Genomic DNA, 14077 nt, shown 5'->3' with positions numbered 1-14077 from the left:
TTAATGTCATAAACGGTATCGAAACTTCTTAATTAATGTCGTTATCGAAGAAGAGACTCGTAATCTTCTCAAACGAAGAGCACTTGATGTTTACAAGTAGAACTCGATATCTTAGTTTCTTAAAATGTGTTTCTGTGTTTACTTTCTAAATGTAAACTTTATTCAAAACGAGCCGTTCATTCGTTACAGGCCGTTAATAAAATTGCACTTTGCACAAAGGAATTGCCGTTAATAATTTAAGATTCTCTGCTCGTCGTACAGGGTATATATCGTAATTATTCACGACGATCGTAACGTTTAAGTCCAATTCGAGCTTAAAATCCCACGTGAGCTATACTACCACAATAGCCTGAATTTCTATTTGTTCGTTTACTGCCTGTTCGTACTCGGAGCATCCGTTGTAAATTACAGCAAAATCTTCTAATGTGTTCCAGAATATGTCTTCATGGAATTTTAATAATTTATTAAATCTATAGATAACAAATGTAAAACTTATTAATTTATAATTAATATAAAATAAGAGAGCACGAAACTTCCTATTTTATGGACATATTAAACATTTGTAAAAAATTCTGTATCATTAGTATCACTTTAATTACTTTAAAGGATATAATCCCATAAAGCCGTGACCCCTGAAAGAATCGATGTTCACGCGTGACAAATTGGCGTCGTATGAAAGTTCCGGTATGAACGTTACTAGAGCTGATACCAGCTAGGGGCACAGGTATATGTTCTGGGCTCATTATATATTTATAAAGGGCTGCCGATTCAACGAGTGGTCCGGGTAAATTTAAATTGTAAATAGACAGAGATTTCAAGTAAAAGCCTGGATAAGAGCGGATATGGTATGAGAGTCTGTGGTGGAAAGAGGAACAGGCTGCTTTTATTTGTAAAGTTTGAATTTCCTCGATATCGAAGGTGTTTAAGCCGCAAGTGTGTTTCATGTTAATCGTTCGTGTTAATTCATTCGAGACCGAGATTTTATTGTAATACGATTCCTGGGTGTCAGTACGATCTGAATGTTTTGTTAGAATGATACTGTGCTTTTCTCTCTCTGGAATATCCTTTTCATATTTTAATTTTAAATCGATGACAATCGATTAAATTTTATGCCTCATGTTTTTAAAATATAAAATTATATACTATGTTATACTATAATGTATTATGTACAGTTATATATATTATGCCTACTGATTGATATGAATTTCTTTCGGTCTCGAATGCGTTAAAACGGAGCGCAAAGAAGTCGAAATTACTTATTGTAATTGGTAAAACATCGTGAAAGGCAGACAGATACAAGAAAGAAGTTAAACTATAAATTATATTTGCGACATTGTTATGTTTTTGCTATCTTTAAGCCTTTCATCAAGACAGCCGATCTATAAATATTAATCGACCAATTTCTCTAAGCTTGTAACTTCAAATTAATGTTTATATATATATATATATATAAAGAGTTACGTATTAATCTATCTAAATATTTAAAAAGATGTTTAATGTTATAAATGATGGATATTAAAGATGTTCAAAAGAATGTAGTCTTCGCGTGTTCTTTATCATATCCCTGATCAAAGACATTCCAATATTATTACAATATCCAATTACATATTGATACACAAGATATACAGATTATCATTTATAACATTTTGGTTTTCTTAATTGAGTTATTCATTTAGTACAAATGATAAGTAATTAGTAATAATTCATAAAAAAAAAAAAAAAAAAAACGGTATTGTAGTAGAAATATTATAAGAAAACATTTTCTGTTTCAGTGTAGAGTTACTCCTTTTTATAGACAGTGTCGTACAAATCCGTACGTCTTTGAGAAAATGTAGGTATCTGAGCCCTTACTTCCTCAACAACTTTCAAATCTGAGAGAAAAGAAAAACATACGAAGTAATAAGTAATGCTTGCTAATAAATTCAGCAAATACAGAGGGAGCCGGCAAAATCGATGAACCAACGAGACTAAAAGTTAATTACATCATGGATTTTTCTCGCTTTTAATGTTAAGCTGAAAATTACCGATATCGGTGACCACCATATTTTCCTGAGTTTCCAAATCATAAAGGATTTTCCCCCAGGGATTTGTCAACTGTGTATGTCCCCATGCGACATAACTTGCTGAAGGAACACGAGCCGGTGATATACAGGCGACGTATAATTGATTGTCATTCGCTCTGGAACGCTGAAGTAATGACCAGTGCAGTGGTCCAGTGGTCATATTGAATGCCACCGGATATATCAGTATTTGGCAACCTAACACAGAGAAACGGGAAATATGAGACCACTGAATTTTAGTTAACTTTGTAGGTGCACAGTCCACATTCCATAATTTATGAATATGCGAGAACAGTCCTCTTGTCGTGCTTCTAATTCTTTTATTTATTTCATTTTCAGCGAATATACTGGTTTTTTAAATTAAGCTCCTTTTTATACAGAGTTACAGATTATATTGATTATATTTTATATAGAATATATTTAAGAAAGATAGTTACTTTCCTGCTAGTTAAGTATTGTTCGATTAAGCTACTGTACCTTTGTTCCGATAAATGCGTGCCATTTCCTCGAATCTGATATCATAGCAAATGCCAATACCTATTTTCCAGCCCTTCACATCAAACATTGTTAGGGAATCACCAGGACTGAGTGAATCACTCTCTCGGAAAGTAATCTTGTTGGGAATGTCGATGTCGAATAGATGTACCTAATAACATAAAAATATAGTTGCTAACTCTATTGCTGTAACTTTTGTAATTTAACATCAATGTTACGAACTTTTAAACTTTAATTGTTTTTTATTTAATAACTGACAGCGTTTTTATCACTTTCTTTTATTAAAAAGTTTTATCATTTAATAATATTTGAGAAGGAATATTTTTTAAGAAAAAATAAGTTTTTTCGTATGTGAAAAATTTATGTTACAAAACAAATATATTGTCCATATCTTATATATTATATTACGACAAAAATGTATGTTTCTCGTATCAAAACGTATTTTATAAACCTATAACATATTTTTTAAATTATAGAATTGGTTATAGTACACGTATGTACATATGTATATTCCTAAATTATTCCTAGATAGAGTCACTTTCTCCACCCCGATATTTTCAATTTCAAAGCCACATGGAGGTATATTATTTACCTTCCGGTGTTTTGCTATCAAAGTTCCATCGGGACCCCAAATAGTACAGCAGGTATTGTACAATTTATCGCCCTCTATTTCAGGTATCGTACCACCAACTACATAAATGCTGTTTTCCTTAGCTGCCTTCGATAAAGCAACGCTCGTTTCACCGTTTCATCGGGAATACTCTCGGCGTATTTTGGAAACTATTCTGCATTGCAATATTTCAATTAATGAAAAATAACTGTCCTTTGTTCCAACCATAAATTAAGTTGAAATGTTTGTCAATTTTTTATTTTTTAAATTAGTAAAATAACTAAATTTTACATTTCGATTTACTTAAATATATAATTACTTAGATAATAGTACATATAATAAATTGTTTCTACAGGTTCAAGATGAAAAATGAATATTTAGAAATGTTTGTTTAATTACAATCATGCTATTTGGTTTAGTACCAGTGACTTGTTACTTAACGACTTTGCTAGTACTTTTTGAAACATAAAGTTAGATTTTAACTAACATTAATTTTTAACTACTATAGGTGGAATTATAAATACAAAATAATTGATAATACTAGTTTATTATTAAGTACCTAATTATTAGTATCTTAAAAAATATATTTATACAAAAATCACGATAATCATAAAAGTGGGGAAATTCTATATTCTCGAGTCAATTCACAATCTTTATGGAAGTATAAACGATAAGGTAATTTGTCTACTTTTACTTTTTTCTATATAGTTGTTATACATATAATAAATTATTAGAAAAAGAAACAAATTATTACGTATTCCATATGGTGAATTAAAGCATTCAGGAAGAGCGATAATATCAGCATTATGCTCTTTCGCGCTGGAAATGTAGGAAACTGCCCGCTCTACATTTTTGCTTTTTACTTCATTTACTTGAAGTTGTACCAACGCCAAGCGAAATGCTAAAATGTTGGAAAAATTAAATACACTCGGTTATATATTTCCCATACTTTTTATCTATAAATACTTTATACATAGTGAATACTTTCTCGACATGGTTCGCACTACTTGTTTAGCGATGTTCGTAAGTATCATAATGTTCTTTGAGGTTATGTATGTATACTACTCGATATCAACATTACGTAAACAATACGCGGGGATTTTTAATAATTATTGATAAAGTTTAGGACATTAACTTTGATGTAATTGTAAACATTATTACATATTATAATTAAATGTAATTTTCAGTTAAGGGTAAGAAAAGAAATATAATATTTTGTAAAAATACACTTTATTATAAAATCTGTATAAATAAAATTGTACAATTTATCTTGAAAGTAAAATGACCGAATACGTCCCTGGAAAATATTACTGCCTACTAAATGATCGAGATCTTGATCTTTCTCGTCTTTTGTGTTTCTTTCTGTCTGCGTAATCTCTGGGTTTCTTATCTCTAACGTTTTCTCTTTCTTTGTCTTTCTTTTTATGTTTTTTACTTGATCTTTCGGATGAGCAATCGTGCTTCTTATCTTTCTTTGACTTTTTCAATCTTTTTAATTTATAAGAATCATTCCTATTAGAGTTACTTCTTTCTCTCCGTCTCTTCTTTTCAGAATCACTATCGCTGTCATCATTAGATTCGGAGCGCCTTTTTCGTCTTTCTGATTTTTTATCCCCCACTTTATCATACTTGTTCTTATTGTGCATCGTACTTCCGATTTTCTTTCTTTTATTACTACTTTTGTCACCATCTTCACCGTCTTCGAGGTCAGGGGACATTGATCTTTTTCTATCCATCTTTTGCTTGAGTCCCTTGGATTCCTTGTCCTTATATTCCTCATACTTTTTTGTATCTGAAATTAACCCCATAAAATACTGAAAGCTAAAACCTCTACATTTATCATATTTTATATAAAAATAGAAGGGACCTTTAAAAAATTGCATGCAACAACACACTTACAGGTACTTTTGAATTAGTTTTTCTACATGTCCGATTATGTCTTTATATGTATATGTCAATTCAAATTTATTTTCTTAAAAGTCCCTTAATGAAAAACTAACACTTCATATTAACTTTGAACTTTTGAGTTCTTAGAATATTCTGATTTAGTCACTGGCTGTACCATAAATTCATTTACAGATATTATATTTCCACCAAGAGCTAGTTTTATTATGAGCCTTCCAGCATCATCATCGAATCCTTCTATTTGACTATAATTATTACTTTGCTTTCCAGCTATAATTTTCACAAATGTTCCTTTCTCCATTTTAACTTCTTCCTCTTCTTTTTTGGAATCTGTATTTTTCTTCTACAATGCTACTTTGTCTGCTCCAAGACTCATACCTTTTGGTCGTAATTCTGGTATGACAGCTGCTACTAATCTGTAATAGTTAGAATGAACGATTGTGAAATAAAAAATGATGTTCTCTGTTTACTTTCCAATAAGTGATGTATTAAATACATACAATTAATTTAATCCAGAGTAAAATTCATACTTTTCATTTCAACCAATTCCCTTTCCTGGTTGCCATCCCATTCCCCGTAACATTGCTACACCAAAATCATCAATAGGAATTTTTTCATAATCTTCTAACGTAGACTGAAAAATACAAAACGATATTTATAATATGCAAATGTAATACATCTGTGCATTGCACATCAATATGTTGATAACGTACCTGTTCTTTGCCTCTTAGTGATTCATCTTCTACTAAAGGTAAGGTTAAATCATTTGTTTTAGTTTCATGTTCATTCTTTGATTTAAGATCCTCAATGATTTCTTTCGCCACTTGTTCTTCTAAAGTAACAACTTTATTTTCACTATCTTCAACTGGCTCTTTCTTTATTGATATTATTGGCGATGTTTTTCCATTAGATAGCTTTGATTTTGCCTCGTTAACACTAGCGTCTCCTACCTTTTCCTTATCTGCCTTCGGAAGGAAAATGTCTGCATCTATTTTATTAACTATTCTATCATGCCAGGTTTTTGAACCTAGTAATGAAATAATTAGAGGTTCATCTTTTTTTTCTTCCTTACTGAAATAAAAAAATTGTTTTCAAATATATATATTCCGCTATTGGTGATTTTTATAGGTTAGGTTGAGGTTATATGTTTCTTGATTAAAAATTTTACTTTTTGAACTCACCCTATTACTTTAATACCTTTCTCATCAAGGCATTCAATGTAATCAACTTTCTTTTTTTCTTGTGGAATAGCATTTTTTAACACAGGTTTCTTAATAGATTTCGCAAAACCGAAGGAAATCTTCTTTCCTTCTTCTGCCATTTATTTGTTATTTTAACACTGACTTATAGATCAATACACATGTATATACTAGACATAAAGATTGATGTCACTTGAAACTATGTACATGAATCTAATATCTTATTATACTTTATTAATCTACTCAAAATTACTTGCACATTACTAAAATTTCATTCCGACAATATATCAAGCGCCTGAATAAGTGACATTAAAGTAAACATATATCAGAGAGGAAATAAGAAGAACTGACGCCTATGGTCTTCTATGTTACAGAGCTAGTGCTACACCATACGGCCAAATGCCGAAAATGGCTAGGATATCCCAGAGAGAGTAGTGCTGCACCATGCAGCCAAATGCTAGTATATATCTGCCTATACGTTTCAATCAGAAAATCGATATTATGTGTTCATGTGAAAGTTTACATTTCCCTAGGAGCTGTATTTTGATAGATTTAAGCTTCTAATGGAGTATTTTAAACGTATAGAGTATACTATGAAGTAGATAGTAGTGCGGATCATTTTATATTCATAGTGGTGCTTTCATGGTTTCACTAGGGTTTTGGTGAAAGCTTAGGTTGACATTCACGGTTCATTTAGACTGATAATTCACGATTTCATCTATTCCCTTTTTTTCTCTTTTAAGCCTCCTTTTTCTATGCTTGGCCAGTTCCAGTAAATGTATTTAAAGCTATTACAGGTCATTCAGAAGTTACGTCTCATAAATTAAAATACATAGAAGAATGGCAATTACATTCTCCTTTTTATCATTTATATTCTATTATTAGAACACGTATCATTTTTCAAAATTTTCATTGCAATCTACAATTGTTTATGTCATCTTCCTATTGGTCATCGACTTTGTCATTTGCATGTCTCATTTTCCTCGTGTTCGGCATTTCAATATCAGGGAACGAATTTCTATCTTCTACATGAAATCATCTCTTTAATTTCAGATAGACGAATATGCGGCTGCTTCTGTTCCAAATATCTCCGTTACTGTGCCTGTTGACGGAAATCGGCGCGGCTGGGATCGGTAAAGCATGTCAGATCCTGCCATACGCGACCGATTCCTGGAATCACCCATCATGGCCACGGCTCGACTCTTCCGCGTTCGAAGTTCGCAGCGTGACCGGAGTTGGTCATCTCAATCCCTTGTTTAATTGTTGATTTTTTTAAATCTTTGTTTATTAATTCCAGGTTTTTTACATATTTTTTTTTTTTTTTTTTACATGATTTTTTTCCAGAATAAACGCTGAATTCTGATTGTAGGGTGGATACAGGCAAAAGTACCGATACGCGACGGTACGACATAGCCATGCATTATTACATTTCTTTTTTTTTTTTTTTTTTTTAAGATTATTATTGTAACTTAAATTTAAGCCGCTGTTACGCTGTGCCTATGTGCGATATTTTAATTTATGTCCTGAAAGCCTGGACGCAAAAACAGGACAGTTCGTTAGCGTAGGAGGGAACTTCTTCGTTAGACTGAACTCTGTTGATTGACTATTGAAAGCGGAAAGCGTAATAAGTTATAGTAATTCTTTTGCACGAGATTAAATAATTCAAAAGCGTTATTTTTTAGTATTAATTAGAGTTATTTTAAATATTGAAATTTACAATAAACATTTAGAATTTACAACAGAATTTGGCTAATAATTCAGTTGTATGAGAAAAATTTCAAGACAATTATCGATATATAATCCGACATCGCACTTTCTGCATTCTCTTATTTTTCACACAAACAACACATTTTCTTCTCGATAATTACATGCGACTGTCCTCACATAAATGTATCAGTATCTGTATCATAAATGTATCATAAATGTAATAGTATTACTTCTACTTGGTCGGAAAAATCGACAAACGCGTATATCTGTCGTTAGGCCATGCGGAATACTTGCAAAAAACGCATATATGTGTTCTGAGTCCATACATGCGTTAATAATAATATTTAAATAATATTTAATACATGGCTATATTACCACTCAGATTACACATATTATATATTATATTACATTATATATATTATATATATTATATTATATAGGGAATATGTATACCACGTATATATGTAGAAAGACATTTAAAACTTGTTTATAGTGCGTGCGCACACATACGTGCACGCACGCGAACAATTTTTCGAACGATAATTATATTAATAATTTATAACCATTTATATTTTTATATTTTTATATTTTTATACTTTTATATTTTTATATTTTTTAAAATATCTTGTTTTGGCATACATATTTTTTCCACGCTTCATATCTATCCACATTCGTAACTGTAGGTGACATTTTTTTTAACAATTTTGCTATTATTTTATAATTCTTTAATTCATATTTCAAAGTCGTAGTAGATGTTTCTCCTTTTTCAAGTCTTTTAAACATTGGATTCATTTCTAGCAGCCATGCTTGCGTACAAAGCAATTTTATATCAGCACAAGAATATTTTTCAGTAGATTTTATTATGTGACTCACAATATCCATATTCTCTAATAATCGGTTGCTAAGGTATAATTTGAACATATAAAATCGAGTAACTTCGTTTGGTAATGATACGTATATATTCTTTTCAAGGCGTCTGCGTAAAGTTGCATCAATATCCCTAATAATATATTTACAATAAATATTATTGTTCTGTTATATTAATAATAACGAAGGAATATTCCGAACAACACAATAATTAAGATTAAGATAATGAATAATTATGATATTAAGATATTTTCTACTTAGAAAACATTGAAATAGCTATAAATGATATACATACCAAGGGCAATTAGTTGCGGCCAAAAGAACTACATCAGAATTTTTGTTAATTACTAATCTATCCAATCTAAAAAGAAGTTCTGATCTGAATGTCTTTGCAGATTCAGACAATGTATACTTTACTCCTTTATTTGTTCCTATGCAGTCAATCTCGTCGATAAAAATAATTGTAGGCGAATTATTATAGGCAAGTTCAAATAAAACCTGTTCAGTTTAACAAATGTATTTATTATTTATTAAATATTATATTCAAAATTCCTTAAATTCATTGTTTCATCACGAACGTAATATCATTTCGTTTTCCAAACAACTATTCTATTTATATATGAATGACGACAAATAAAAACAAATCTTTTTTAAACCTAGAATCTCTTCTTCATAGACAAAGGAAATCAACTTACACGGATATACTTCTTGGAATCACCTCTCCATTTGTCCACCAATGAGCTGGTCGTTACGTTAAAAAAGGTGCATTGGCATTCTGTTGCGACTGCCTTCGCCAACATCGTCTTCCCTATTTCATAATTGCTTGTAAACATGTATGGGAATGAAAGAAATACGAGTATCTTACCTGTACCAGGTGGTCCATATAGCAGAATACTTTTACAGGGAGCAAATGGGCCTTTAAAAAAGATAGGGTATTTAAGGGGATACACAATGGCATCCTTAATGGCAGATTTACATTCCTCTAGGCCTGCAATGTTGTCCCAATATACATTTAATTCTTTCAGTATGATTTCCTGCGACAATACAAAGATGAAATGGTGCATAATCTCTGTATTAATTTCCTCGAGTGTTATGTAATTCATTATTTAAAGCTTTACTGAAATCCCTACGTCATTGATATACAGTGGATTGTTTATCCAAGGTATTTGTTGGATATACAGTGGATATATACAACAATACATTTGTTGGATATTGATATACAGTGGATTGTTTATCCAAGCTATTTGTTGGATATACAGTGTATACAGTGTATACAGATATACAGTGTATACAGTGTATACAGATATACAGATATATACAACAATACATTTGTTGGATATTGATATACAGTGGATTGTTTATCCAAGGATAGGTATTTTATTTTTAAAAAGCTTTACAATACGTATATTAATCGAAAATAACTTACAGATAAAATGTCTTGAGCAATCTTCTGCAATTCTGGATTGTCTATATAAAGGTTCCGAGCACATTTTGATATCTTTGATTGCCTGGATTGTTCCATTGAGACGTTAAATGAAGCTCTTTGATGAAGCTCTTCTGATGAAGATCCATCGTTTTCATTGGCAGAAATTGTTGTCACTGTCATTGCAAGATTAATATCATCGGTAGCATCACCCCTCATCTTCTGTTGTGCATTCCTCCCTTCGACAGACCCAGATACAGACTCACTTCTCGTTTGTTTGCTAACAGATTTGACAAGTTTTACTACTTCTTTGAAGATTGAATGATATTGTAATAGATGCATTGAATATGTTGAGAAAGTTGAATAGTGTTAAATAATTTAAATTCTTACACTTTGTTCGCATTTGTCATTTCCCTCGTCTTTATTTCCTTTTCAGTTATTTTCTTACACAATATAGGATATTTTTGGAATTTCATCTTGTAATAATTTTCATATTCTCTAAGAATAATTTCCAAATTGACGTTGTCGCAGACTCGATATTTCCGAGATAGACGAGCTTCCCGGATTAATACATCGCTAATGTCTACATATCTAAAAAATATAATTTTTAATTCATTGAACAAATTTTATGCTATGAGTACACACTATACGATAATCATCAATTTGTGGGACAACTGTTTTATTTCTATCCTTTCTATTTATCTATCTATTCTATTTCTATCCTTCTGCTTTTTAATTTCTAATTTTTAAAGTTTGAATTTAAATATATTTTCATTTATAACTAGTTAATCTACGTTATCGATTGAGTTATTCTATAACAACCGAGTTACCGATGTCGATTTTCAAATTTTGATTCCTTCCCCTCTTTCCGCACTAATTTCTATTTCGATTGGTCACCGATATTATTCGAAAAAATTGCAACTAAGAAGATATCTAAATTGCAATGTACTCACCCATTGCGTTCCAAATAATCACACTAATCATAATAATCACAATAGTAATCGCAATAAGGTCCAATATGTCCCAATTACGTTCCGAAGTATGACTCTCCTCCTAATGCGACATTTATTTTTTTTATTATTAACAATAATTATTAATAATATAAAGATTTTCATGCAATTTTCTGTTACATTGCGAGTTTAATAAATTTGTTACACATAATTTTGTTATCTACTATCTTGATACGTGCAAAGATAAATCTGAATGATATATAATACAGCGTAAATGGTTATAAATAATTAATTATTGACAATAATTATAAGAATTATCGAAAGAAAAAATCATAGATACAAAATCAAATACAAATCATAGATATAAAATCAATCAAAAAAATGAACGACAATTGTGAAAAACGCAATATGGCATATCAATGACGAAACACACTCATGACTGTCATGGAAGTTCCAAAGTCCCAAAATCTAGAATATTCCTTACCTCTTTAGATTGAGATATCTTATTTGTGGTACCTTGCTGCGACGAATCACCGTTCATTGTGATAGTTTTAAATGTGATAATGATATCCTTGTATTGACTATCGTTTTTCGATAGTTACGAGAATTTTCGTTTATCACTTTGAGACAATCCGTAACTTCCTTTCTCTTATAAAGTTTCCCTTCAACTCCGTTGAAAACTGAGCATCAAACAGGAGACGAACGATTTGTTCGCACACATAAGCAGGGTGCGAATATAATGATGGAATAGTCGAGTCCTGTCTACTATATAGTAAGATGGATACGACATTGAAATAGAAAGAGAAGGCTGTATATAAGCATTTTCTGTCCTTGTTTAATCAGGCATGCACACTAGTGGACACTGACGGCGCTCGTTTACCGTTGTTACATATTTCCGGTACAAGTACGCGGGCATTAGAGAAGGACGGAACGGTCTCTCTCTTTATCCCTATATCGCGTTTTTAGTTCGCTCACGCGCTCTGTACTTATATCTATTAGATTTCCACCATAAGCAGCGGCCGTGCAGTGACTTACAAAAGTTTCGAACTCGCGGACGTTTAATCACGTTCCCTACTCCGAAGGGGTAAGTACAAAGTTGCTCGTCTCAGTACTCTTGTTAGAAGTTTTATCATCTTTTTCATTTCGTGGTTACAAGCTTTTCCAGGAAATTCTTATCGTTTTACAAGAGCTGTGGGACACAATGACGTCAGCTATCGATCATATACGCGAATTTGTTGTAAATTAATTAGGAGAATATCTGGAGTTCTTTATCGTTGCCAGCTGTAAAATATTAGAATTTTTCATTTATAATTCTCATATTTTCGACTCTTCCGTTGCCAAGACCACCTTGAAAGATTTTTGGTATGTTCCATCAGCCTTGTTAAAAGTGTGCCCATTGGTTAGCTATATTGATTTTAAAAATCAATACGTATATCAAGTTTATTATCTCACAGAAACAAAGAAATTCGTTTTATTAATGAATTTTCGATGTTTCTTCTCAGTTTCCTTTAGCATCGAACGAAGAACATTATATGATCAAACGTTTCATCGTTCAGATCATATTTCGTTTAAAAAGATTGAAATTGATATTGAGATAAAATCAAAAAGTATCCGTTGTTCTCGAACATTCTAGTATTCCTTCGCCGCCCGGGAGAAAGACAGGTATGAAGAAAGAGGATATTTTTTTTATTAACTTTTTAATATTGATATTTCGACAAATATTGACGTGTGCAGTGAGAAAATCAAGTGAAATTTTGAATAATATCGTTTTAATAATTTGTGAAACGAATTAGTTTGGTTTTTTCCATTTTTATTAGGTTCCGTCAGTGCTGATTGACGCGCCACTCCAGTTTCCATTTCCGTTTCTCGAAATTTCCCACGTCCTTAGTCTTTGGGACTCTTTGCCCAGGTAACCGCATTGCTTCTGGGTACGTCTCACCGTTCGGGTCTCTCGAGCTTTCGGTGTCAGTTGTTACCGTTGAAGGAAGAGAAGCTGGTGACGGATATTATCGAATAAATCGTTTATTCTGGAAAAGTTCGAGTAAGTTCGTTCTGTTTGAATAAATCAAGACATAGATCAATTTTTATCGTATCATCGTGATTCGCCATGTCGTACGTTTGGTTTCGGGATACCATATGTTTTTAATTTTTTACTTTTAATTTGACATTTTACGCCTATAATCGTGACAGGAAGATACTTTCAATGAATTATAAATATTTTAAATTATAAATTATAAATATTTGTTATAAATTACAATCATACTACGGGGAAAAGTGAAACATATGTTTTCTTGTGGAACATGTGATAGTAAATTATTCGAAGCATAATAATGCTTAATTAAAGATCTATACGGTAACATTTGCGGACGAATATTGGGGTAATATTATCGCGTCGCTTTAATCTGGCATTTAATGCTTTGATTGCGGTCTTTGAAATGGCATCACAGATGCTGGTATAATATCACACGAAAAAGGAAGGACCAGTGGTTGATGTTGCAAGTGCACCAGTGCGTTGCAGCCATCGGGGGTGGCTTTGACGCCGGTGCCGAGGAGAGGCGCAGAACGTGTTCGATCGACCCGCGAACGCAGCCCGTGCTCATACTGTGACAGAGTTCGTTTCAGTTAGTCTCAGTCGCTGTTTGCCCGTCGACAGCGTATAGTCGCGCCGGCCAACGATTATTTTTTCTTTTTTTGTTTCTCGATAATTCTCTCGCAACACTCGTTCTATACGTACACCATCAGTTTATCGCGTGATCATTGTTCCCGCTTCCCCTACCTTGTCACGTTCTTCAAAGAAGATTTCCCTTCAGTTTTTTGTTGTTTGGGGAAAATTCATCGCTCGGACACATGGATTTATCGAC

The 14077-nt window shown here is 32.0% G+C and overlaps 1 protein-coding gene, 1 long non-coding RNA gene and 2 pseudogenes across 2 annotated transcripts; 1 reads left to right on the top strand and 3 right to left on the bottom strand.

The window, feature by feature from the left end:
* Positions 1-1779: 1779 nt before the first annotated feature.
* LOC125387105 lies at positions 1780-4243 on the bottom strand (annotated as a pseudogene).
* A 133-nt stretch (positions 4244-4376) lies between these two features.
* Positions 4377-6391, bottom strand: LOC125387034 (annotated as a pseudogene).
* A 97-nt stretch (positions 6392-6488) lies between these two features.
* LOC125387091 lies at positions 6489-7592 on the top strand. The gene is made up of 2 exons (XR_007227653.1): positions 6489-6729; positions 7323-7592. It is a non-coding gene; the product is annotated as an uncharacterized LOC125387091 (long non-coding RNA).
* A 371-nt stretch (positions 7593-7963) lies between these two features.
* LOC125387036 (katanin p60 ATPase-containing subunit A-like 2) lies at positions 7964-11036 on the bottom strand. Its single transcript, XM_048414194.1, has 6 exons — positions 10657-11036; positions 10270-10546; positions 9709-9877; positions 9539-9651; positions 9139-9341; positions 7964-8976 (listed from the first exon to the last, which is right to left on the bottom strand). Exons 1-6 carry the CDS (start codon positions 10740-10742, stop codon positions 8592-8594), a joined length of 1233 nt encoding a protein of 410 aa, XP_048270151.1. The 5' UTR covers positions 10743-11036; the 3' UTR covers positions 7964-8591.
* Positions 11037-14077: the final 3041 nt, after the last annotated feature.

The sequence above is a fragment of the Bombus terrestris genome, unplaced genomic scaffold (genome assembly GCF_910591885.1).
Source record: "Bombus terrestris unplaced genomic scaffold, iyBomTerr1.2, whole genome shotgun sequence".
NCBI classification, from domain to species: Eukaryota; Metazoa; Arthropoda; class Insecta; order Hymenoptera; family Apidae; genus Bombus; species Bombus terrestris.
Note: the sequence above shows the minus strand (reverse complement) of the source record. Positions and strands in the feature narration are given on the sequence as shown.